At 42.2% G+C, this 23,757-nt stretch overlaps 2 protein-coding genes across 4 annotated transcripts; one reads left to right on the top strand and one right to left on the bottom strand.

The window, feature by feature from the left end:
• Window positions 1-335: 335 nt before the first annotated feature.
• suz12b (SUZ12 polycomb repressive complex 2 subunit b) lies at window positions 336-12,697 on the bottom strand. 3 transcript variants are annotated; one of them, XM_030350808.1, is made up of 18 exons: window positions 12,426-12,697; window positions 11,924-12,068; window positions 11,368-11,414; window positions 11,220-11,284; window positions 11,041-11,109; window positions 10,600-10,649; window positions 10,425-10,510; window positions 9,848-10,079; window positions 9,185-9,290; window positions 8,975-9,080; window positions 6,813-6,990; window positions 5,892-5,980; window positions 5,501-5,644; window positions 4,675-4,832; window positions 3,760-3,958; window positions 3,294-3,373; window positions 2,580-2,612; window positions 336-2,285 (listed from the first exon to the last, which is right to left on the bottom strand). In XM_030350808.1, the coding sequence occupies exons 2-18, from the start codon at window positions 12,051-12,053 to the stop codon at window positions 1,964-1,966; spliced, it is 2,094 nt and encodes a 697-aa protein (XP_030206668.1). In that variant the 5' UTR covers window positions 12,054-12,068; window positions 12,426-12,697; the 3' UTR covers window positions 336-1,963. The 3 variants fall into 3 exon arrangements, with proteins under 3 accessions (XP_030206668.1, XP_030206669.1, XP_030206670.1); XM_030350809.1 differs by lacking the exon at window positions 12,426-12,697 and adding an exon at window positions 12,257-12,412; XM_030350810.1 differs by lacking the exon at window positions 2,580-2,612 and having other exon boundaries at window positions 12,426-12,695.
• Window positions 12,698-13,092: 395 nt separating this feature from the next.
• Window positions 13,093-23,541, top strand: utp6 (UTP6 small subunit processome component). The gene is made up of 19 exons (XM_030350812.1): window positions 13,093-13,380; window positions 13,802-13,886; window positions 13,963-14,004; window positions 14,096-14,188; window positions 14,296-14,343; window positions 14,454-14,517; window positions 14,661-14,779; window positions 14,942-15,019; window positions 15,105-15,186; window positions 15,279-15,360; window positions 15,669-15,847; window positions 15,952-16,031; window positions 16,398-16,475; window positions 17,089-17,268; window positions 18,694-18,774; window positions 21,441-21,550; window positions 21,678-21,744; window positions 21,959-22,031; window positions 22,647-23,541. Exons 1-19 carry the CDS (start codon window positions 13,289-13,291, stop codon window positions 22,799-22,801), a joined length of 1,788 nt encoding a protein of 595 aa, XP_030206672.1. The 5' UTR covers window positions 13,093-13,288; the 3' UTR covers window positions 22,802-23,541.
• Window positions 23,542-23,757: the final 216 nt, after the last annotated feature.

Raw genomic sequence — 23,757 nt, forward strand, 5'->3', positions numbered from 1 at the left:
GATAAGTATTCTATTCACATATAGTGCACTCCATGGCGGCTTTTTTCTGTAGATTGCAGTAACATCCTGCAACATGAAACTGGCTTGCAGTCAGGACTACATACTTTGTGAACAGTCCATGGACTGCACTTTCAACATTGCAAAGTATTCCAAAAACTGGATACCATGATCAGTGCCATGGTACAGCACATCCCAACAATAGGATTGGTTCTTGTTGGGAGGCAATTCATTATAATCTTCGATTTCCTTACAAATTCTCCTGACGATCTACTGGTTGCTACTGCAAGTATCTGAGTGATTTCCAAACCAACTGAGTGAGTCAAAATAATTCAGGATCAAGTTCAAATGTATTTTTATTTTAAATATAAAAATCCCCATATCCAAAGTTTACAGTTCTTTTTTTTTACCAGGATGTTTTGACAACATTGGTGAAGTGACTTTTACACACCTAAAGAAATAGGGTGTGAAAATGAAAAGAAACAAAAGATAAACAGGTCATGGTTCTGCTTATTGTGGGTTTGTGGACACACTATTTAACACACCCTTTCCCATCAGTGGAGTTTTGAATGAACCAAAGATAAAATTGCTTGATAGAAAAACCCATCTAATGGAGACCCACCCGTCCCCTGTCCCAAATAAAAGATAAGTAAATACACCCTCACTTTGGCATAAACAGAGCAAAAAGAAAAAAAGTTATCTCAAATATCAATTATCCACATTACCGGAATATTGCTTTGAGGAAACAAAAACATGGGTTTGTAAATCTTGATGGATACACAATGGGGGTACAATTGAATATTTAACATTATTACAATGTATACAACATATTCATAAAGTATTCTCTACTAACAACTTGTGTCGAAGCGCACAAAACCCCCCCCAACTCAAAAAGTATTAAGCGACAAACTTCCAGCATTTATTGGGCCGGGACGAAAAGAAAGGCATGAAAAACCTCTTGCTGTTGTGATCGTGGCGGTTCGACACACAAGATGGTGCTGCTGGTAAATCGGTTCCGTTAATGTACTTTGCGTTGGGCCAACGGTCTGAGGGACTATAGGAGCCCCAGCCGTTGGAGAGAACACCCTGTAAAAAAGTAGGGCGGTAAGGCCTTGGACCTAAGAATCATAACCCTTTGTCATGTTGTGATCTTATCAACAAACCAACAGCATACCAATGGCTATGTGGAGGTTCCCCCCGTAAAGATGGCAATTTTGAGCCCATCTCGCCTTGCCTTCCATCAAGTCCAAGTGTGAAGAATAAATGTTCTGCCAATTCAACGAAAGCCTTCAAATCAGTGACCCTCAAGGTCACGGTCCAAAAAGGTATTCACACTGGAGAGACGTGAATAATTCGAGAAGCTGCATGTGACAACTGGCGCAGCATAAAGAATCAAACAAAAACAATTGCATTTTCTTCAAGTTCACAAGTCCCTAAAATACAAATACCAAGTGCTAAAGAAATCAGCTAAAAAGTATAACACGAGCCAACAAGGTTATTGTGTACGTGTACAAATAAACAAAAAGTGACATGTTATCGTTACGTTTTATCTTTACTGAAGTTTTGATACAGATGTCTAGTACAGGTACACCCTGAACGCAGAGGTGTCGGGTTAAAAACACGGTGCACTGGCACCACTCCCAACCAGAACACGTCACTTCACTGGCTTCTACAAAATGCATATTTTGCCTGACTTGTGTGGGCGTGGGTATGTTGTGTATATTGGGATATTGTTCATATTTGGTTAAGTTCTCAAGTCCTTAGGAAACATGTTAAAACTTGTATTCCGGTCATCTTTCTGCTGGGTCCACCGTCCTCTTCCTCCTGTTCAGGACTCCGTATCAAGCACCAAGGGGTCAGTCGATGGTTTAAAAAAAAAAAAAAAAAAAAAAAAAAAAAAAAAGAGGGTAAAAAGAAAGGAACCAAAAGATGTTTGGACCGTTGGCAGTCGTCCAGCTGGCCGGCATCAGTCGTTCATGCCGCATTTTGTCCTCTTGCCCAGCTTGCTGCCACCCCCGGAGGCTCCGATGGTGCCGTTGCAGCTGGCAGCCGTCTCCAGGGTGTGCTCCAGGGGCTCCAGGGGCTCTACGTCTGGCCCGAGCTCCTCCTGGATGCCGCGCAGGCGGGCCATGGCCCGGTCGATGGTGGCCAGGCTCACCAGGTTGAAGTCGTGCATGCTCACCAGGTGCAGCAGGAAGTTGCGGCAGAGGTTGCGGCGGGCGATGAAGGGGCCGCAGGTTTCAACAAACACCATGCTGGCCTGGTTCATCTGGTTGTCCGCGATGAAGCTGCGTTGGGGTGGGGGTTGGGGGGGGGGAGGCGACAGGCTTTACTTTCTGAAGGTTCATTTAACTTTGACACATTATATATTGGGTGACATTACATTTGATGGTACTTAAACTAACGCTTACAAACAATACAATTATTTTATCGCAATAGTATACATTTTTTTAATTCACTTTTTTTTTTTTTAAGCCACTCCAATTGTAGTTAAATGAGATTATCAAATGGAATGACACATTATCGTTCACATCAAATGTACTTAATAAGCAAGTGATCTTGAGGGAGTTTTATTGACTCACTTAGGGTTGGTTGAATATGAAACGGACAGGACACTACGGATTAGGGAATTGTAAACAGGCAGTTACTTAGTACAATTGTAAACCAACAGTTACAAGAGTAGTTAAATTCAAATAAGTAGCACCAGAGTTGGGCATCATAAACAGGCTGTCACTTACTTCAATTGGAATGTAAAGTAAACAAAAATGAATTCTGATATGAATGTTGACATTCTGTGGTCAAATCCTTATTTTTTTTAATAATCTAGTTAAAATAAGATTGCCTTAATGGGCTAATTTTAACAGCCCTGATTTAAACCTGTACTCTCAAAGTTCTCCCATCATCACCCCCAGTTGGAGCTATAAAGGCTATATAATTAGACGGTGTGCAAGGATCGATCTAAAGATTAAACATTGTTTATCGTCATTGAATGGAAAAGTCATGAAATGAGGATATCAACTTATCGTGATACCTAGTTCGATAGTCTTTACAATTATCAAATGTTGTGTTTGAAACGTCCAGTCATGAAGGAAAACTAGATTTAGCCTGCCACCACTTGAATGTCCTTATATTTCAAAATGAAATGACACTAGATTAGACCGTTGTTGTTAGATATTATTTTGAATCCAAGAGCATATCAGGATATTTATCTATATTTTCAAATTCCTCCAAAATTATCGTGATCATTAATTTTCAATGTCTACAATAATTGCCGGTGGAAACAGCCAGGTGCTCACCCCTTCTGCATGACGTGCAGGTTCCACAGCTTCATAACCTCTTTTTCCCCCTCGTTGACGTCGGTGAACTCCTCCAGTTGCTGCGTGAAGAAAAACAATCCAAGAAATTGTAACATAACGCTGTGTTTACAAGAGAAGAAGCTAAACGATGCGGCCCTCGTTCAAAACAATGTGCACAAGTCCGCCATGTTGTCCCCGTTTTCTTTGGTGCGACATTCACACACCCACACCATATGGGACTGTAATAAATGGCGCATTTCGGTTTACCAGGACCAGTGCTTAGCGTTCCAGAACCCAACACATGTAGCCATTACATTCTCCCCGAGCATTGTCGGACAGACACTCACTTTACATACATCACTTTGAAATCTGCTCGCGTTCCCGCCACGTAACATTTTAGTCTAGCCGTGACATCAGGCACACGGCTACAAAGGGCAGACGATCCTTTTACAAAACATGTGCTCACCGTGGCAGTCTTCTCCCGGAGCCACTCGGGGTCCCGCTCGTCCTCGCTGTCCTCTTCCATTTCCTGCGGCCTGAGAGGCATGCAGCTGTCGCTGTGGAAGTAGAGACGGTTGTGGCCGCTCACATAGGTCCTCTGCTGCTCCAGCTCCCCGTCCTCCGACTCCAGGAACTCAGACAAGCTGGGCTTGGTCCGCTTAGGTCTGCAAAGGGGGTCGGAGGGAAAGGCAGTGTGGGCGACGTCGTTTAGACAGATTCTGCTGACCTGAGATGGGTCAGGCAGGAACAGAGATATGCCAAAGGATGTCGCGTGGACAGAGCCGGTAGTGATCTCAATTTAATTACAATGATTATGTAAACCATCAATTAACCACTCATATTGCTCCAGCATTAGGGTTCAGAGTTCTACAAATTTGCATCCGGCACCAGCCGCTGTAAAGTTGGGTCTGAATGCCTGACTGACCTAACTGAATGTAATTAAAACAAATCCTAGGTTAATGTGATGTAGGGCGGTTGCAATGCGTCAATATCTTTTATATATAATTGAACGTTTAAAAAGGTGGTGCATGTCAAGTTGTTGCATCTAGCAAAGATGGCAGATGTAACCTATTGAAAATTATTAGTTTGGGAGAAATAGGTTTAAAAGAATGTCAAATGATGCGTTTAAATTTCAAATAAATTGTCGTTGTTTTAATAACATGGGAATAGATGAATCCATTGATAAAAACATTAATTATTTGCCGTCCTTATGTAGCGTTAGCTATACACCTGGCAGACATAAGCCCAAAATGTTATTTCTACCTTAACCTAATACTTAATCACCTGCGTTTCAATTTCATTAATAAACTAATGATTAAGATGGCCGAGATGGGTCAGCACCGCAGGACCCACGAGGCTGACGGGAGGAGGGAATGGTTACCTGCACACCAGGATGTGGGTGACCGCAGTCCTCTTGACGGGCCCATTGCGGCTGAAGGCAAAGCCGGGCTGGCTGTGTATGTCCTGAGGGTTCCCCACGTAGGAGCCGTCGTAGCACTCGTTGATGGACACGTCTATTCTGGCGCCTTTGGGATGAGGCTACAGGGGGAGGGGAAGAAGGCGTGCCGACAAGACGTTGTAGTACGTTTCCACAAATACAATGTAGTAAAAACACAGTCTGCCTTACGACAAGCAACCTTCTGGGATTGAGCTCTTTACTTTGAGGCTGGCTTTGACCTTGTGTTGAATCGTCTATGATGAAAACGGTAGAGGCTTCTCCACTAGTGTTAGTTTCAGTTTTGATAAGAAACCAACTGTGGCAAAATCATCTTTGTCCGTTAATCTCCTAGTGTGATCCCTTAATACCCTTTTTGATGAAACCCAAATCTGTTTCACATATGTATCGAAATATTCAGTTACCGTCCCATCAAAATGTTGATCTTCCGAATGTAGGAACAATGTGCCAACGACGCAGTGGAAGAACAATTGCCATCCTCACTTCTGGCATGTTTGACAGCCATTCACCATTTGTTCACCTGGGGATCTTAATGGGACTTTCAAACAAATCCCATTAACATGCCCGATTTGGTTCAAAAGAGTAGGGGCACTGTTGAGAACAGCCTTATTGTAGTTGTATAGGAATTCAATGACCTGAAGTGTCTTTTTAAACCTATGCTTTGAGAGCCCTCATCCTTGGATTGTGTGAGGCACCATCGCGCTATGCCACTGAATATATGCGGTGCCATCGTGACGATGTGTATTCTCACCACATAGTTGAAGATGAAGCGGGAGTGGGAGAGCTTGAGGTGCTTCAGCAGGCTGTAAAGCCTCCTGCAGTTCAGGGTGCACCAGGGGCAGTGGAGGTCGTCCCGGGCCTCAGTCTGCTGCCGCGTGTTGTTGTTGTACAGGAACTGAATGGCGGACACATGCATTACAACAGGGAGCTCCAGGGAGTGAGCGCAATCCTCCTCACGGTCGTCTTTGAATAATATATGCATTTATCCAGTAGTACCTCCATTAACGCCCACATGTATAAACACAAGACAACCATCCTTCATGGTATTCCCATGCAAACCAGTGAACCACTTTCACCCCAATGAGATGGTCGCCGTAATGCTTTTTAAAAAAAAGAATTATCAAACCAGCGCTTCCACCTACCTGGTAAAATATACGCAGCTTTTGACGCGGTTCACATTGGACCAGCTCTCTCCTCGTCTGGATGTCCATGCTCAAAGAGTCCTTCACAGCTGAAAGAGTAGCAGAGATATCCCATCAGAGACTTGCAAGTGGTGTTAAATCGAATACCAACGTTACTTTCCACTTGGATACAGAGCGAAGCTTCATTGACTGCAACTGTATTCACTAACAAAAATGCTTGTCTTCTCGTCTAGACAGGCATTACTAAGGATTTAACCTATAATAAAACTTTCATAACGATTATCCTTACGTGCATGCCTATAAAAACCGACATGCTTTTAAGCATGCAAGGAAACCAGAGCACAAACACGCATAAACATGAGCATATGCAAGCGGGTCAGACACTGCCATCCGGGCTCACATGAAGGATGCCAGGCTTCACTATTACCCCAGAAAATACCAAGGACAGTGAACTATGTTCGAAAGAGTCAGGAGACTCCAATGGAAAACGCACAACAGTTAACTTAAAAATCGGGAGTGCTTCAGGGTCCATCGGATCCAGCAATCGAAACAGAAAATCTCACATGAATGTAGGTCCTACGGAACTCAGTGTAGGAGCCGTCAAAGCCCTTGCATTCTACTAGATCATTGCCCACTGCATTTATGATGAAAAAAAATTGAAACCACGTGGAAAACAGGCATGTAGACTTTTTTTCCTTCCAGTGTATAATGACCATTATTGACGAGGGAAAATAGAAAGTGTCTATTCTCAATCAAAGAAAGGTAAAAGGCATGCATTTGGCTCATTGTGTCACGTCCACTCACAGGTCTCCCTCATTGTCACCTACGCTAGCTGAGAACACCTCAGAGGATCTCTCTCTCTTGCATGTACGGATTTCACCATGTGGAAGCATTGCTGCCAGTTGTGTGTCTGGGGCCTACCCAGTGGGGCGGCCCGGTGGTGGCTGGTGCGGGTCTCCATGGGGCTGGATCCGTCGGAGTTGCGCGTGGACAGGGGCTTGGCCACAGGCGCCGTGGACTTGGCTCCGGCGTCCCCGGTCCAGCGCAGAGTGAACTGCAGCGTGGGGCCCTGAGAGAAGGTCTCGAAGGGAGGCAGCCTCTGTGAGAAGAGGGCGAAATAAGGGGAAACTATTCACTTGGTGAACGACGTCTACAACCTGGGGTTGGCAAATGACCCCAGTTGCTGCAGTTTATTAATTTAGCAGATGCCGTTCTCATAAGCCATTTTGTTCTTTAAGATTCACCTTGATTGAAATGGCCTCTAAACTGCAGCCATTGGGATTGAAAACTGAAACTTTTAGCCAGGAGTCAAGCAGCCCAACCACCAGAAGGCTATCCTAACTAGTGGTCAGAAAACTGGATTTTTTAACTTCGATACAATACCTTGAAAAATTTCGATATTTAATAAAATTGTTGTTATCAGGTGGAAACTTCTTAGAAACATTTGTTTTTAAAAAGAAAAGGGAAAGATTGTTCATTTGTTATTTGTGAGTTTTAGTCAAAGAGTGATATGGTTTGGACTGTTGCAATCAGTTGAGAATCAGCTTTCATTTAATGTAGTTTGTGCAGGTCAGATTTTGTGAAAAAGATAGCTATTGCTGTGCATGTGCACAGTTATGAAACCAAAAACCTTGTTGTTGCATATGGGTATATACATGACTCTTTGGACTTTCCTTTGTAATTTGACCTCAATCCAAAGTACTTCTGAACAGGACTTTTTTTTTTCCTCGCCCAAAGCCGGTCACAGAGGCGCTGCACTTGACATCCCATCTGTATTGGCTAACTTTGAGCTAACACCGTAACACAGAGCAATGAGACGTGAGCCGAACTACTGCGAGAGACCGTACTGCGTACTGTTAATCAGAGGAGGCGCGCTACGTTGGCGCTGTAGCGATGAGACTGTAAAAGGATGACATCATGCTTTAATGGTTTGAGACCCAAGTTCTGTCTGGGTTAGAGTCCTAGAATCTGGGTTGGAGTCCCAGAGAAAGGACCATGTTCCTTAGGTCGGGTTGGAGTCCCCGAGAAAGAACTGGGTTCTGTCTGGGTTAGAGTCCCGACGTCTGTCTGGGTTGGAGTCCCAGAATAAGGCCTTTGGTTCGTGGCTAGAATTCATAGTTGTATAATAGGGTTATAGGGCATATTTTACATTTCACCTTTTGATCTCCTATTTCTTTAAAGTATTTCAATTCTTCGCTGTGCTTTGCTTTAACCTCCATCGCTTTACTTTTTTAATTCTGGCGTGCCTGCACACGGCATGGCACGCGCCACACAGAAATTTGATACATTTCATTTTTCTTTCCGTGCCCACGGCATGCGTTAGTGGCGCCGCACAGAAAATGTATACATTTGCTTCAGAAAACTTTGTCTGTGTGTATATGCAAACTCGAGTTTGCCTGTCCACCAACCGAGTTCATTTGTAACGAGGAGTACTCGAGTAATCGATTCCTCACGCCCATCCCTAGTATGTATAAATGTTTTATGACTGCTAAAATAGAAAACCCAAGTCCAGTCCAGGGGAAGTTTTCGCACCCACCGAAAACATCCCTAAATAAGTGCGGAAAACAGGTAAAACTTTACTTCGGTGACAGTGCGACGTCAGACTGCGGTTGCTGGTGCAGAAGCCGGGAGGCACAGTTGCGACTCCCGGCTACCTGCAAGGTTTACAACTTCTCGTTCGACCAATCAAAGCATACTGGGGTACTAGGAAGTGGGTGACATGATACAAATCATGTCACAAAATGGGATCTTTAACTCCCAGTCGTAGAAAACAGAGCAGGATGCGTAGCTGGTATGTGTATCGATACTGCAGAGAATGATTATTGTAACAGTTTCAAAAATTCTGTATCGATATTTATCGAAAATCTATATATATATATATCAATACTGATAATGATCAATACTTTTTTAAGCTGTTACACTAGTATCAACCCCAGGCTATTTTCCTTTTACATGCATGAATGTAAAATTCCTAAATGTTATGACCAAGAAGATCTTTACATGAGAACCATTATGGTCTTGACAGCATAAGTACTGTCTAGATGGACCCTCTGCATCAATATCCTACTTAAACCCACACATACCTTCCCGTCGAGGATGGTCTCCCATGTGGCTCTCTTCTTGCTCACGGGGCTGTCCTCCATGCCCTGCATCGACACCTCATACTCTCCATCCAGCAGCTGCAGTCTCCTGCAAGGCAAAGGGATTAGAACGGGCTTTCTGGCACACAGTACTATGTAAAGCAGCCATTCTCTTATTCAGAGAGTCGTGATATTGTGGCTTAAAACTCAAACCTGTTTTTATCAAAGACAGTCATCTGTGCAACGTAGGTCTCGGTAGAGCCGTCCTCCTCTCTGTGCGAAGAACTCCTCTTCTTTCTGCTTGGGGTCTCTGTAACATCTGCCCAATGGGAGGAAATAAACATTATCTATAAATAATTAAAAATTCTTCATACATCTGTTGGGAGGGGGGCTGATACTCTGTATGCAGACCACATGACTGATCATTGGCACACCAAATGGATCATTTGAAAATATCTATTTTTGTTTACCCCCTTTCTACTGCAGTGTTGTGAAACAGGAAATTGCAATGAAAGTTTAACCAAAATATTTTCATAAAAAAGGGAGGCTCCTTAAAAAGGTTTGGATTTGCCATGGTTCGGAAGAAAAAAAAAAACATTTATGGGATGGTGGCTGTACCGTAACTCATCGGTATCTAGTGTTTTCTCTGGGGATGATAAAGCGCAGATAGAACATATAGATGCCAATTCAGCCCGTTATTAGTCAATGTCTTTGTTTGGCTCCACGTGTGGCATATGCTTAAAGGTCCCTGTATAGAGCCTTTTCTGCTTATTGTAATGTCCCCCTAAGCTTAATTACCACACCAGTTTGAGGAAGAGGCAAGAATATTTGTTTTTCACTCTTAACACCCTTGCTTTTCTTCCCAGTTCCACGTACCGATGTTCTCGTTGGCCTCGCCATTGACCAGCCCGTTGGCTTCCCTCCTCCCTGCGAGGGACACTCTGAACAGCAGCGAGTAGGACTTGACCATGTGACTGTTGCTGGGCTCAAACTCGCTGCTGGAGACCAATAAGGAGGGGTAGGGGGCCAGCTTGGTTTGGTTGCTGTCAGGATTCAAAGGCACCTGCTTTTTACCTGTAGGCACTTGCTTTACTGGGCAGCTGACATCCTGCGATGAGACGGGACACAATGAGAGTAGAGGCTGACTTAACAAATCGGCATGCTACAAATAATACTTCAAACACTGCAGCGTTGAAATCATGTTGTCTAATTTAGCAGTTTAAACCGCACATTTGATTTATAATGCGATTATAGTCTTCAAACAACTTGGCATATTTGAACCTGCGCTATACACGTTTCTCCTATTTCACGGAGCAAGCCAAGATAGCAAAAATCAAGGGTTTGATTTGAGTAGGGGATTGTTACGAAAGCCATGGCTGCAGTAACGAGAAAGAATAAGGGAAAAAGACATGGGAAAGATTATATTAAACATTAGGATTCAACCTAACAGTACCTTGCGCTTTTTATGACAGACTTTGACAAGTAGCACCTCTAATGACACTGAGGTTTGTTCATTTTCTGAATTCTGTGATGGCTTTTCTGTAAGAAAACAAGCAGAGATAGTCAAATTATGATGATACAGTTGAACCTAAAGAGAAGCACCTGGAAAGCCAGGAGACATTACTTACCATCCTTATGGAAGAAACCAGTAAAGGTTAGCTGAAGATGGGACGCGAGGCTGAATAGAAAACGGCAGGACAATGTGGTAAATCTCAGAGCAAATTGTTTAACGTGCAGGGCCATGCCAAACATTGACACGACATGGGATTTTTTAGAGACACGCTATTGTTGGGTTCAGGTAGTGAGCAAGTAGTGAGCCAGGGATAAGGAAAGGGAAACTGAAACCCAGCACTATTAAATGCTCAACCCAGATGTTGCATCAGTTTGATTTGAAAATGGTGATGATTTAAAATGTTGAAACCAATGCACACAAGCCAAATTACATGGTAGAATTGTAATTATTGCCCTTCAAGTAAAGTTAGTGGTTCAACTGTATTATGAAAAGATAATAAACTTAGGATGATACAATTGTATGTCATCAAGTTATATTGAAGGGGAATCTTTGTTACCATTGAGATTCTTGCTCTCCCTTCATCCTCTCAACTCTCTGCAACAAATCATCCACCTGGAACGTTTTCCTGCAGCAGGAAGTAAAAAAATACCACACACCATTAGCCACAGTTCACATGCTTGAGATGTGTTGTTCTATTTATTTAGCACATCATGCCAGCTTTTACAACAAATGTACCTTTTGGCGTTTGTTCGAATGTTTCTATGAGACATGAAGGTGAGGGTCCTGTGCAGGAAGATGGGCTGTAACGAAAATGAAACGGTTTTAACAGATGTATCAACAGCTTTGTTCAACCATATTGAATAAGATAGGACACTTTACTCACAGCTATCAAGTTCCTTGTGCGGAGATATCGATATATCTGTGTGGGCTCTGTAAAAGAACATATTTGGATAAGTTTATTAGAAGACATTTGCATGTGATGCTCTGTAAGCAAATCAGCCATGTTTCTAGTCAACGTGGACACATCTTGAAACTAGATTAATGGCATCTATTTTATTAAGCACTGCACAATTCAAAAAACCCAAATCCTGCACCTAATTTACGTAAAAACCAAGCCATTACAGAAGTGTCTGAATTTGTATGATCATTAATTATAGTAGAACAACTCAATTTCGATCCGAGTGGGCAATAAGCCAATTATAAAACAATTACCGAACACAACGAAACAATATGTAATAAAAAGGCAGTCAGAAACGAGGGAAGAAGCACCGTGAGTGGAACCCACTTCCAGCAGAGGCCTGTCAGCCCTAAACTGTGAGGTGGAAGAACTAAATGACTATTGAAGAACAGACACGCGTGTCAATAAACTAGTATCCCAGCAATGTGTTAATTTGTCGTTACAACCATGTTTACGTTGCTGTGCGGGTTAATTCTCTTACTTTCAAAGGCCTGCAGGAACAGCTCATGGTCGGCCTGGATCTGCTCCATCTTCGGCTTCTTCACAGAGTTCATTCCGGCGGAGGAAGCTGGATACACGGCGCCGTTAGCTTTACAACTACCGCCACTCATAGTAACACCTGAGCGCTACAAACCAAAAAAAACACTTGAGACAACAATACACCTCATAGGGCGAGCAAACAACCGAACGTGAGAAGAGCGAAAGTTAGCTTAGCAAGTAGTCCTCGGTGGCTAACATTAGCCAATGAGCTAATTCACGCTCAACCCACAATGCTAACTAACATATTAGCTGGTACAGCTAAAGCCTGGCTAACCTTTGGCTGGCAATAACAGTCCCTACCCCACTCCGTACTGCTCTAAGAAATCTCAATTAGTATGACCTGTTACAATAACTAGAGAGACAAATAGCATCAACGCCTGGCTACTGCTGGCATGTGTTAGCCCCACGGCTGCCCGAGCTCAAGCATCGCCGGGCGGACTCACCAGCGACAGAAGCCCATGGAAATGAAGAGACTCCGAGGAGGAAGGATGGGGGCTAGCTAGCGGGGCTAGCACACCAGTGAACAACACTCAACCCGATAGTCCCAGGGGTGTACCGCGTGCGATCATCACAACCGGTCGCACGCTTTGGTATTCTAGTATGTTTTAATCCAAAAATATTGATACGGTTTCTCAGAATTATTGCCTGTTTTTTGGTTTCATCCGATTTGTACTGAACAACAAGGCATTGGACGCCTCTCGTCCAATGGCCGAGGAGCTGGGGGATCTGAGCGCTGTGATTGGCTGTGAGGAGCCGTACGTGACACACAAACCGCTCTCCCACTCCGCGATTTTGCGGGAAATCGAGCGTTCTGCGTTTGTATGTTTCCACTCATCACCACCAAACTCCATCACTGTTCGTCATTCATTTCAAATGGACTGTTTTTAGTTCTTATTTTTGAGAGCTTGTTATCTGAATCATGCGCTCACCATGAATCATTTTATGCATGTAATTTATCACATTCACGTACAGCACATGAGCTGATTGTGTAACCACTAAACATTTAACTGAAAACTAACACATTCAACTCAGTTGCCAAAATTATATATGCTTATAATGTAAAGCTACAGCTTTAGCTGCTTTATCTTCTGACCCGACGATTGTTTCCGCACGGTAGATTTAGACACACGGAACCGGAATAGCAACATCGCCACTTCCCTTGCAACTTCCACACATGTGCAATGTGGAGAATGAAACGTGATTAGCGTAGGCTAAACCTTTGTACAATTAGCCAATCGAATATTACCGCAACGTATTAACTTACTTCAGGTGGATATTATTATATATATTTATATAAATCCAAAGCATGGCGGAGGTCATCCAGCTGCGTGTCGAGGAGCGCATCCCGGAGCTGGAGCAACTGGAGAGAGTCGGGCTGTTCACTAGTAAAGAAGTCAAGTAAGATAACCTAACATTAGTTGACCTAGTCCACAAGCAGCATTGTAATGTTATTGCAATTATTAATGTTTATTTGAATAGGGACAGATACAGAAACATAGACAAGCGTGAGAAAGACATCCGATGTTTGCATCAGTGTTTTATGCCAAAGCTAATTTACGACACTTGTCTCAAATTATAAAAATTATAATACAGATTAACATTATGATAAAAAAAAGTAAGAATATGGAAATTAAATAAAAGGAATACATACAGAGAGTAGTATGCGAGCCATGATAGTTGCTGAATTGGGGTTTCTTTTGACGGTGTCAAATACAGGGATACAATTCAAGTGGTCTGGCAGTGATGTTGTTTTTATTGTTTGATTATAGCCTAAGAATAATGAGCCATTTTATTGAACGTATGATTATGTTTATCAAAGATCCCTGATCAAAAGAGCCACAGCCTTGGAATACAAGCTTCAAAGGTTGATTCTAAACAAGGAGGATTTCATTGCATACATTCAAGTAAGTTGTCGTACACTATAAAGTCATCTTTCTACTCGAGTCTAAGAAGAACCCACTAACGTCTACTTTGTTACAGTATGAAATCAACGTTTTAGAGCTTGTGAAAAAGAGAAGAGAGGTGAGTGTTTTCATTATAATTTCCATTAATCACGGCTCAATGGAAAAATAATTATCGTTATTCAACATTTAACATAACCTTTCTTTTGCAGCACATTAAATACAATTTCAAAAGGGAGGAGATTGAGTTCCCCATCGTCCAAAGAATAAATGGGGTCTTCAAAAGAGCTACAAACAAGTGGAAGGTATTAAAACACACACACGGCTAGCACATGTTTGAAAAACAAAGAATTGTCCCCCTGTATGAAATAATGATGTCACATTCCATTTCTTTTTTACCTTTTCGTTACAGAGTGATGTGCAGCTGTGGCTCTCTCATATTGCTTTCTGTAAGAAATGGGTATGTCAACAAATTATTTGCCATAATGAACACAACAGTTTACCTTATCCATGTGTTGTACTATATAGAGTATTGCTGTTCTGATTGTATTCCCTGTTTCTCTCACTTAGGCCACCAAGACTCATCTCAGCAAAGTCTTTTCGGCCATGATCGCAATACACCCTGATAAGTCAGGTATGGTTTCACCAGTTATAAAATATAGATTAAGCATCCCCTAAAAGTAGGGATGTATCCAGTGTAGTACATTTCTCTACAGAGCTACATCTAATAAAATAAAAAACAAACCTGTATTTAAATGTCTCTCTTCCTCCCTTCAGGACTGTGGATCATGGCTGCCAAGAGTGAGTTGGAGGATATGAATTCTTCTGAAAGCGCCAGGCACCTGTTTCTGAGAGCTCTTCGCTTTCATCCAGAGGACAAGAAGGTCTTCCAGGAGGTACACAGGAACAGTTTGGGTGTCATTTATAATTTAACAACGGATATTGTATGGTGGCAATCTAGTACTGTTAACAACATGATAGAAATTAACGTTTGTGTGTAATGCAATACTATTGTAAACGTTGTGCCTTGTTTGTTGGTCTGATGTTCTGCTATGCAGTACTTCCGGATGGAGTTATTGCATGCAGAGAAACTGAGGAAGCAAAAGAGCATGGCAGAGGAGGCTGAGATGGACCTGGTGAGGAGAGCCAAGACACTAATGCACACTCGCTGGATCTCTCTGTGTACTGGAAGCCTACATTAACACTCCTCCCTTTTTTCAGGGTGAATATGAATTTTCTCCAGAGCTTATGAGTGGCAAACTTGCAGAGATTGTCTACAAAGAGGCTACTGAGAAAATCCAAGGTGGGCTTATATCCCTTGTGTTGCGAAAGTTACAGTTGTCAATGCCTGTAACAAGGTCCTTTTTATAAAGTATACATTCCCTTCTCCATTAGGCGCAGAGTTCATCATCTCACTCCTGAATATTGCAGCCATCTTTGATTTCACTAAGGAACTACAGGATACCATCCTAACTGAGTAAGGCACACAAAACATCAATAGGGCTCAGTGTTGATGACGATGGTCCTGGGTGTGTGTCCAGGCAGAAACTCACTAACTTCTTTGTCTGACGTTTCAATATTTCTAATGATTTCAGAGGATTTTCTTTCAAATTGTTATGGTTGATAGCAGTTTTCTTAGTTTACAGCCTTTGCCAACATAAACAATATTTGCTTAGTCTTATTCTATTTCAAAGCTTTCTGATAAAAAAATACCTCCAAGTTAGGGGAAAGTGACACTGCATCACTTGTGCCATTAAATAATGGGGGGGGATTTTGGAATTGCAGCATACAGAGCAAGTACACAGAGGACTGCGTGACATGGGACTTCTTGGCCAGGAGAGAGCTGGAGAAGCCCAGTGCTGGCGAAGAGCTGTCCACAGCCAAGGGCAGAGCGTCTGACATCGCCCGGCGGGAGGAACGCTGCAGCCTGGTCTACGAGGAGGGCCTCCAGAGCCTCAACACCGGTATGTCTGACACACAAACACGTGTGTAAAATACAACCCGCAGAAACAAGCATGTAAAAGAAACACGAACAAACCTATTTTTAACTTTCATTGCCTGTTCATAGAACCCATGTTTACGTGCTACGCTGCCTTCTGCTTGGAAAGGCATAGGAGGAAGACTAACGTCCAGGAGTTGAAAGACAAGGTAGGTCGTTTTTCTTAGTTTGGTGTGTTAAGTAGTGGTTTCCCATGAAGATCTAAGATCTATAGTGTAAACCCGCCTTACCACCTATGAGCTGTGTTCAGCTGTTAGTAATCTCCATGGCGAAAAAAAAAACATGTTAAGAAAAACAACGAATCTGAGGAAAAATACAGAGCTTTGACGAAGGGCACATCACGTTCCAGGTGTTCAATCGTGAGAAAATAACACCTTGGACGGAACCTTACGGAATTACTATTCTGTTGCTTTAGAATCAAAAGCTATGTCATTCATGGTGCTTCATGGTAGTTTTACTGTGTCTCGTATTACGTGCTACGGGCTAATTAAAGCGTGTGTGTTTGTTTTCCACAGAGAGAGCAGAGGCTGCAGGGAGTGTTTCAGCGCGCTCACGACTCGTCGATGCTCAAGGAGGCTTTCTACAAGAACTGGGTGAGAGCCGCAACAACAACAATACACAACAGAACACCCAAGGGGGCGCTGCTGTTCCTCATAAACCACACAACCCAGGGTAGACGAGGTCCAAACCTACGAAGACATTTGTCACGGATCTTCATAACCATGATTGATTCCACATCATCGTCATCCACAGTCTATCAAAAGAGTAGATAAGGGCAATGAGCATGAAACAAAACCCACAATAGTATACAAACTGGTGGAATCATGAAGGTTAATGTAGTAATTGGAAGTGTAGGAGCCTAGTGATAACATTAACATGTTTTGGTTAGTGTTCCATAATTAATCTTAGTATTTGTCATTATGGGGAGACAGCGGTTTTCATGTGAGACCTGTCGACACAAAGTATTGATTAGCCATGGTTGGGATATATTTGTTTATTTGAGATTTGTCAACTTCAACTCTAATAATCACAAAACAAAAATCACATAATGAAGGATTGTTAAATATCTCTCCTATGTTGAGGCCAGCCATAATATTCAGTTTTACTTAGAAAGGCGTTTTTTTTAATGAGGCAAGAATCTTGTTTAATGGTGTGGTTGTTTTTTACTGAAAGAGTTAAAGTAAAAATTTTCCTCCATCTGTCCAGCTTCAGATCCTACTCGCTGCTGGAGATGCTGAGGGAGTGGCCCGGGTTGCCATGGCAGCAACACTGCGATACAGCCAATCTGTTTCGACGTGGACCCTCCGCCTGCAGATGCTAATGCAGTTGGACAGCGGAGACCTCAAAACACTATTCAAGGAAGCTCTTGAATGCATTAGTCCCAAGGTATAAGACCACACACACACACTCATGCACACACTCTCTAAGTGACTAGTGCTATCTTTATAAATGGATAGGGGGCACACACACTGCTGTGTAAGTGGGCCACCTCCCTAGTCTCATTATACTTCCCTCCATCTTGTAATGTATTCTGCTCTAGTAGTGTGCACCTTTTAGGAAAGGGAGAGTCTCGAAAGGGTTAGGCTAATGGCAAGGTCTTCATTGGGTGGAGCGGGTTCAGTGAAATCTGTAATTTTATTCAGTGTCACGATGAGTTTCAATTGGTCCCCTGTCAATGTCCTCATCTCCCCTAACTCCCAGGGAAATACGGGTAAAAGTTTTCCAGTAGAGCCCTTATTTACTATTTTACTATGGCAAGTGGCTCATGCCAACCACCAAGGTAATGTGTGTGTGAGTGTGTGTGTGTGTGTGTGTGTGTGTTAATTAGATACAACACAGAACTAGAAACAACGCAACGTTCAGTAAAATGTTTTGAACACCGAGAACTGCACTGGGCTACCCCAAGATTAAATTCTCCAAGTAATGTTGGCTGTTGGGGTAGTCGACTCATTCAATGGTGAGTTAGCAAGTTGAATGCTATTTCATTAGAATTAAATGGCTTAACGTGAATACAACTTTAATACATTCCCCCGACTTTCAGCATGATTTCAATCTGAATCCCCCAATTTTTACCAGTGGTGAGGACCGAAACTCCCAAACATTTTATAGATCCCACAATACTTTAAAGTCATCAAACAACGTATTTGGGTATTGTTTTGATTGAGAGACCAATGACGCCAATTGTTCCATATCATACCTTTTTACATCATTACCTTGGCAACATACATTTTAGGCATCTATTTATATAGACCACTACAAATATCAGAAGCAGGGCGCAGTGCATTTAGCATTATGCTAATGATAAATAATCACTGGCCTGACACTGTAGTCAAGTGGCCCTTCTTCAGTAGTGACCGGGGTTTAGAATAGTTGACCATTGTCACTGTGTGTGTGTTTCACAAGAGCTTACCCCAACGGAGGGGGATTACGGTGTCCCAGCTCCATTGAGCAAGCCCTCACTTCAACCAAGTGGCCTTTCAGGGTTACGACTGTTCAACAGCGAGTGGAGACGGGCTCTTTCTTGAGTGGCTCCATGAATACATCAAATCCCTCCATCTAGTTCAGCAGTGAGGTGCCAGAGCCACAAGGTGTAATGGCCTTCGGACTTAGTTCAGAATTGCTGTCTGGTAGAATACAGACTTGATTTTGTCAACTTGCAGTAGAATAAGAAAGTGAAAGACACAGCCGTTGATCTTGCTATGCACTCGCTATGAAAGCTCTAGATGTTTACTGATGATAAAGTTGCAATGGTACGTCAGGCGCAGTTAACACATGCCTAACGTGTGTGTGTGTGTGTGTGTGTGTTGACAGGAGAGCCTACCTGTGTGGCGGCTGCAGGTTCAATGGAGCACGGGCAGCCAGAGTCCAGAGGAGACCGAAGCTTTGCTCAAGGTAAAATCAACATGCAACAACATGCGTGGTGTAACAGTTTATCCTAACTGTATGGGATATTATTAATAGGGCTATAGTCATGGTCTGCTTCAAGCAGAACAGACATTGATGAAATCAGGGTGTCCGCGCATCCTTAAAAAGTCTTAAATTCATGTTTCTAAATTGAGGGCCATAAAGTCTTAAATTCGTTACAAATGTCATATGGTGGTCTTAAATATTGTAACTCAAGGACTTAAATTTGTCGGGGTAGGACTATATATATTTTTATTCTACTTCATTTAAGAATGCTCGATTCTGATTGGCTGGGAGGGGTGCATTAATCCGGCATATTGACCGCTGACTTGTCGGTTCTACTTGCTGCTGACTGAGCACAGTAGCTCAATACGCCGCTTGTATCGTTTTCTATCACATAGATTTCAAACATGAGGTCCATTGTAAAAAAAACCTTGTTTAAAAAAGTTTCTAAAATGTGTCGGAAATCTATCAGAGGGTCAGTCGATACATAGTTTTGCAAGCGAGATACAATGTAACAACTACGTTATTAAACTAGTGATCAGTTGCAGCCTTGTGTGGTTGCTATAGAAACAAGTTACCTACAGCTGAGCTAACGTTGTTCACCGTAGTTCTAAAGGGAACTACTTTTCGAGGGAGATGAACTTTAAACAGAGTATACATTTAATAAGCATGCAATACGAATAAGAAAAAGGCTAATTATTAAAGTATTTGAATTGTTTTATTATGTTGGCCGGCGAGAAGTAGAATAAACAGAATTATCACCTCAAGGCAGTGCAATAAACAGTTTGATATGCCCGGCTCGTGGACGGTAAGCCGTCCACGAGCCGGGCATATCAAACTGTTTATTGCCCTGCCTCCCGGTGATTATTCCGTACTTATTTTTCTCGTGGGACTTTTCAGGAAGGACATGTAGAAGGGCTTCTTTCTTGCTAGCTGCATATATAACAATTATCTGCGTGCTTTCTAGCTAGTCTGCGACTATGGGTAGATGCATATTCAAGGACAGTTGGCTGGACGACATCCGTTTCCGAAGTTGGCTCGCGTCTGTTGCCAACCCCCACCATCGCGTGTTTTAGGTCTTAAATTTCATTCAAGGTGATATTAAAAAGGTCTTAAAAAGTCTGAAGTTTGACTTGCTGAAACCTGCAGATACACTGAATGAAATGGAATATAATATTCATACGTATGCTTTTAATTTGTGTATATAGTGAGCCCTTTATGGGGAACTGGTCATCTTCAATGGGGGCCACTATGTTGCAATGTCCTTAGAGTTCTAGGAAGGAGGGGAGTGTGTTATCTCCATGGCTGCATTTGTGCTTCCTCATTTCTACCGTTCTGTAGGAGCAAAACAACAACAAACGAACAATGAGCCATGTTGTTTAGGAAATCTGCCCCACACCATGGTGTTGTATTCTAAGTGTGAAAAAAGCTTATCCATCCACTAAATCGGCTCAACTCTATGTTGAGAAATGTCAGTAATGTTACTGCCGCAATGTTACTTTTGCAATGTGCTACAATATGTAGGACATATAAAGATATCAGATTGTGATTGGCAGAACTGATTTATTTGCAGCTATAGCTGTCAAAAGTCCACCTTGGTGCGATTTAAACTAAATTTTCTGTTGGCTCCAATCTGCAACTCACCACTTGTTGCTAAATGAAAAAAGGCTTGAGTGACCTTTTAATATAACAGGTGGCAATTGAAACAAAGTGGCGACGAGTGCCACGGTGCCAATTCTGAAAAGCTCACATTCGGGCCTATCAAACATTAAACAAGAGTGTCCAAAAAAAACGTATTGCTTACATTCTGAGAGGATATACCTACATCCTTTTTTGTCATCCTTTTTCGTCTTATGAAAGTAACACCATCGATTGTCCGGCCAATGAGAATTGGGTCAGACAAGAGCATTTCGACAAACCGACGAGAAGGTGTCCCTAATTGTTGATTCCTGGTCTAATGACAGTGGCAGCATCCAGGCATTAATGTTTTGGCAATGTTTCACTCTACACCTCCCAGGTGTAATGGCTTCCATGAGGAGACAGTTCCTGACAGTAGCAACCTAATCACTGCTTGCTTTCGCGCCACCACATTCCAACCAGCGCTTTTGTTTTTCTAAGGTTTAGCCTCTCAACGGCAGCACTAATATTGCTAAGAATCTCATTCAGTGCGAAAGGAATGTTGGCCCAGGATAACATAATATGTTTTTGTGCAGTGTGAAAAGCAGGCAACTGGCATCAGATGATTGAGGGCCGTTCACAACCATATTATAACATTCAGTTTGTTGAACGATTTGGGTGTTTTACTTATATTTTCTGCACATGAATGGATGTGCTACTAATATTGGATGATTGCCCTGGAATAACACTATCTGGGCATGTATTGGGTTCGGGTTAAATGCGTGACAATGTCAGGTCAGAATCTACTATCAGACATAAATAGAGATGGGTTTATTAAATGTCATGGGTGGCTAGCTACAAACCTGCAATCATCAACTGATAATCACCACAACAGCATGAAATGGTTTCATCACTGCTGTGGAAAGTCTGGCATTGTCTCTGAGAATCGGGATACAACATTATTCACCAAATGACCCAACACTGTTCGGCCCAATTAAATGTGAATGTCCTGTGTGTACCTTGTTTGTTCCTAGAGGGGTGTGCTGTCTGCAGTGCCGGCTGTTGCCATGGAGATGAAAGAGTGTTATCTCGACTGGTCCTCCGCCACTGGGGGATACAAGAAGGCTAGGAAGACGTTTGTAAGGTAAGAGAATATCGTTTTAACTTAGTTTGTCCTTCACTTCAGACGATAACAATGATATGGAAATCTAGGAAAATGTATACAATTCTTGAGAATGAAAGGATAAAAAATGTATTTCTCCATCCCACAGTTTGCATGAAAGCCGGCCTTTCTCAAAGACCTTTTTTACCAAAATGATCCAAATTGAGCTGGAACAAGTAAGTATACCGGACATGTCTCGCCAGAAACGATTAGATCTTATTAATTTATTTAGTCACTTCAGTCTTCTCATTTTGATGAGCTTTTTCTAGACACACTTTTAAACGGCCCAAAAGGCGGGGGAAGACCAAAACAAAAAAAAAAAATCCAGCAAATTGTTCTTTCCGTGGGTTTCTTAGCCGTGGCTAAGAAAGATACTTGTGTTTTCCATAGGCCTCTCCCAAGATGAGCAACCTGAGGGACTGCTACGAGAGGGCTCTGCGAGAGTTTGGCACCTCAGACGAAGGTGAGAGTAACCAAGAGGGTATAGCTGAGAGCTGCTAGGATCACACTCCACTTCCATGACATGTAAACAACAAACCATTGTGTTTGGCAGGGTGTGAGGGAATATTGTTAACATGGAACCACACCACATTATATTAACTTAAAGCAGAAAAAATTGTCAATATCAATACCGTAACAAGTGTTGAAGAATTAGTTGGAAAAGAGATAAGTGTAATGTATAACAAAATTGTATAAAAAGGATTGGTCATTAAACTGTTGATTGCTGCAAAGAAAATGGCAGTGCAAAAAAAACTGATGAACTGAAAAAATATGAAACCATTTACAACTAGTGATGTGGGTATTTGATTCTCTGAACCGGTCTGTTAGGTCTTTTTAAAAGCCTTCACTATCAGGCCTGACCTGTGGTTTCATAATCACAGTCCTTCACTGATGGGTTGAGTACATCTGAACTGACCACATTTGGCATCCTAACCAAGGAAAATCAAAGTACAGTTTGTTAAGCCCCCCCCCCCCAAACCCCCACAGATGATCGCTTGCCTGACCGGGATGGCATTCAGGCACATTAGTTTATGTTATGTAGTTCTGTAGTGCCTTCAACATGTTCTCCCTGCTCCAGATCTGTGGCTGGGGTACATCAAGGAGGAGCTGGGGACGCGAGGCCAGCCTGAGAACTGTGGCATGCTGTACTGGAGAGCCATGAAGCTGCTGGAGGGGGAGAGTGTGGAGAGATTTGTCTCCAATTATACCCTGCTCCAGACCGGACACCTCTGAACACCACCTGTTGGGCTCCACAGCTGACCCCAGCAGAGTTGCAATCACTGAGGCCTGAATATGTGGGTTCATTCCAACCAATGGGGAAATCCCATGTAAAAGATGGGTTGCTTCTGAGTTTGTTGGAGATCAATTGCAGGGATTGTGCAGTATAAGCATCAATCTTGTCTTGGTCCAAATATAACCATAACCATAATAACCATTCTGTATGTCAATGAATGATGTATACATGGTACCACAGACACTTGTTCCTGTTTGATAGCAACGATTCCCTGTTTATTTGATATTAAAGGAAAAGCTTTTGGCATAAAAAAATATATTTTATTTATAATTATTCATTAGAATGGTTTTCTGTTTGTGTTGCTCTGTGACAACAGTTGCAGCTGAACACGGATATAAACACATTGTATTTATCAGATAGTAACACAGTATATACCCACTTTGTTTAAATTACATTATTTTGAACATTAATTCCATACACGCAGTGGAATCCATGAAGCCTTATAATTATCTCAGTAGTTTAGACAAGGTTCAAGTACAGGTTGTTCATATTTACACGTTCCATATTTTCCCTAACTTTCATTTCAAATGGTGAAAAATAGTGCCTTATAAAACTAGAACATAAATTAAGCAGCATGTGTTCAGTACCAAGTGAAGTTTTACATCAAGTTTAAATCAAGTGGATGTCAACCTTCCACATATAGATTCAAATGTTTGTAAAAATAAATATTGTAATGATACTTACGACTTCTTATTCTTAATACACTTAAGCAATTGCATCAAGACAGATCTTGAACACATGTTCAAGTATTTTAAGAACCCGAGAAACTTCGAAAAGTAAACTTAAAATCTGCACATGGACAGTAAACTTCATTTGGAATTGAAAAATACAGTATTAATGTCATTGCTAACCGTGACTACATTGAGTGAAATAAAGATGACAAAAAGTTTGTAAT

Source organism: Gadus morhua, chromosome 3 (genome assembly GCF_902167405.1).
Source record: "Gadus morhua chromosome 3, gadMor3.0, whole genome shotgun sequence".
In the NCBI taxonomy this organism is placed as follows: domain Eukaryota; kingdom Metazoa; phylum Chordata; class Actinopteri; order Gadiformes; family Gadidae; genus Gadus; species Gadus morhua.